At 55.0% G+C, this 2,189-nt stretch overlaps 1 protein-coding gene across 1 annotated transcript in view; it reads left to right on the forward strand.

The window, feature by feature from the left end:
• Positions 1-2,189, forward strand: part of LOC121341366 (putative transcription factor Ovo-like 1) — a 2,921-nt gene that overhangs the window by 500 nt on the left and 232 nt on the right. Inside the window, exons 2-3 of the mRNA XM_041414817.1 lie at positions 634-641; positions 1,373-1,637. Coding sequence (XP_041270751.1) covers positions 634-641; positions 1,373-1,637 — 273 coding nt within the window. The remainder of the gene's footprint in view (positions 1-633; positions 642-1,372; positions 1,638-2,189) is intronic.

Consider the following 2,189-nt stretch of genomic DNA (forward strand, 5'->3'; position numbering starts at 1 on the left):
AGGTTTTCCTAGCTGAAAAACTCCTTGAGAATGTGATATCTAACAAGGTAAAAGCAAAGACAGCACAAGTTGCAAGATTTAAATCCTTCTGTCTTTGTTATCTGATCAGCAGAGCACAGATGTGTGCAGTTCACAATTACTTGGATGACCACAGATGTGATGGCACAGGAGGACCTAAATGACATAGCTACAGAAATAACCAGGAGACTTCCACCGTTTTTCAGCAATGCTTTTTCCAGTTGTACACTGTGTCTTCCAGACTGTATAAAAAACCAATCAGCTCTGCTCAGCTGTGGCTTTTTCCATCCTCCCTTCACATTTATAGACCATTATTTAGTTATTTATTTTTGGTAATAAAGTCTGCAGGCATCACTGTCCAAATAAAATCACAATATCCCCACCACAAATGCAGAGGAGTCTGGCACTTCCTTCATTGACTAGACAACGAGCTGGCAAAGCTAAAAGCTTAAGCCAAGCTTTTAAGATTTTTCTGATTCCTCTCACTCTCATTCTCCCCCACCCCCTGCCCCATTAAATCTTGGAGTAAAAGAAGATTAGTGCAGATGGATGAAAATATTTTTTCCACTTCAGCATTTGCTGTCACTATTCAGTGCTAAGCGGGTTCTCGTATAGTGTCACTGGTAAGATGGAAATTCCAACACTTCTCTTAAATATAATCACCTTGCCACAAAGCAGGAAAAAAGAAAAATTGGCTATTTATTTTGCCTGGATTGTGTGTGATTTATCCAGCAGAACCTGTAAACATTGTAACATCTCAAATTGATGCGTTGCCTTTCATCAAAGTTCAGCTGGCTGCTTCTGCACCACACCAATCTGTTCCTGGCTCACTGTGCCCAGCCAGTAAATTGACCTGGACCCAGCAAAGATGAAAATATGCAGACTTAAAGTAATCCCCCTTGCTGAGCATGCAGGCACATGGTGGGATTAACTGGGGAGGGATGGGGGGGAGAAAAGTGAGCTGGGGGTGCCCAAATTGGGGAGGGGGGGCTGAGAGTGGGGGTCTCCAAGGTGAGGGGGGTCCCCATGAGCACGGGGGTCCTCAAAATTTGGTGTCCCCAAACTGGGGGGAGGGGTCCCCAAAATTGGGTGTGCCCAAGGTCCCTGGGACTGGGGGGGGGGGGGGGGGGTCTCTGTGATGGAGGTTCCTGGTGGGAGGAGGGGTCTCCAAAACTGGGGGTCCCCAATTTGGGGGGGTCCCCAAAAGCCATTGGGGTCACCAAGGTGGGCTGGGGGTCCCCAAAATCAGGGCTCTCCCCATAACTGGGGGGTCCCACGGGGGGGCTCCTCACCAGGTGCCCCCAAAACCGGGGGTTCCCCCCCCATTTAACCCCTTCCTCCCCTCTCTCGGCAGGTCCCGTCCGGCCCTTTGGGTGCCCCCCTACCCCCGGGGCTGCCCCTGGCCGGGGGGGTCCCCGTGGGGGTCCCGGTGGCCGGGGGGGTCCCGGGGGGCTCCGAGCTCTTCTCGTGCCCCGTGTGCCACAAGAGCTTCGGGTTCCAGCGGATGCTGAACCGGCACCTCAAGTGCCACAGCGAGGTGAAGCGGCACCGCTGCCCCTACTGCGGGAAGGGCTTCAACGACACCTTCGACCTCAAGCGGCACGTGCGCACCCACACCGGTGAGAACGGCACGGAACGGGACGGAACGGGGCTGGAACGGGACTGGAACGGGATTGGAACGGGATGGAACGGGTGGGAACGGGATGGAACGGGTGGGAACGGGATTGGGATGGGAAAAGGTTCAACGCCTTCGACCTCAAGCGGCACGTGCGCACCCACACCGGTGAGAACGGCACGGAACGGGACGGAACGGGGCTGGAACGGGGCTGGAACGGGATTGGAATGGGATGGAACGGGATGGAACGGGTGGGAACGGGATTGGGATGGGAAAAGGTTCAACGACACCTTCGACCTCAAGCGGCACGTGCGCACCCACACCGGTGAGAACGGCACGGAACGGGACGGAACGGGGCTGGAACGGGGCTGGAACGGGGCTGGAACGGGGCTGGAACGGGATGGAACCGGGATTGGAACGGGATGGAACGGGTGGGAATGGGATTGGAATGGGATGGAACGGGATGGAATGGGTGGGAACGGGATTGGGATGGGAAAAGGTTCAACGACACCTTCGACCTCAAGCGGCACGTGCGCACCCACACCGGTGAGAACGG

Source organism: Onychostruthus taczanowskii, unplaced genomic scaffold (genome assembly GCF_017590055.1).
Source record: "Onychostruthus taczanowskii isolate IOZ18803 unplaced genomic scaffold, ASM1759005v1 scaffold474, whole genome shotgun sequence".
Taxonomy (NCBI): domain Eukaryota; kingdom Metazoa; phylum Chordata; class Aves; order Passeriformes; family Passeridae; genus Onychostruthus; species Onychostruthus taczanowskii.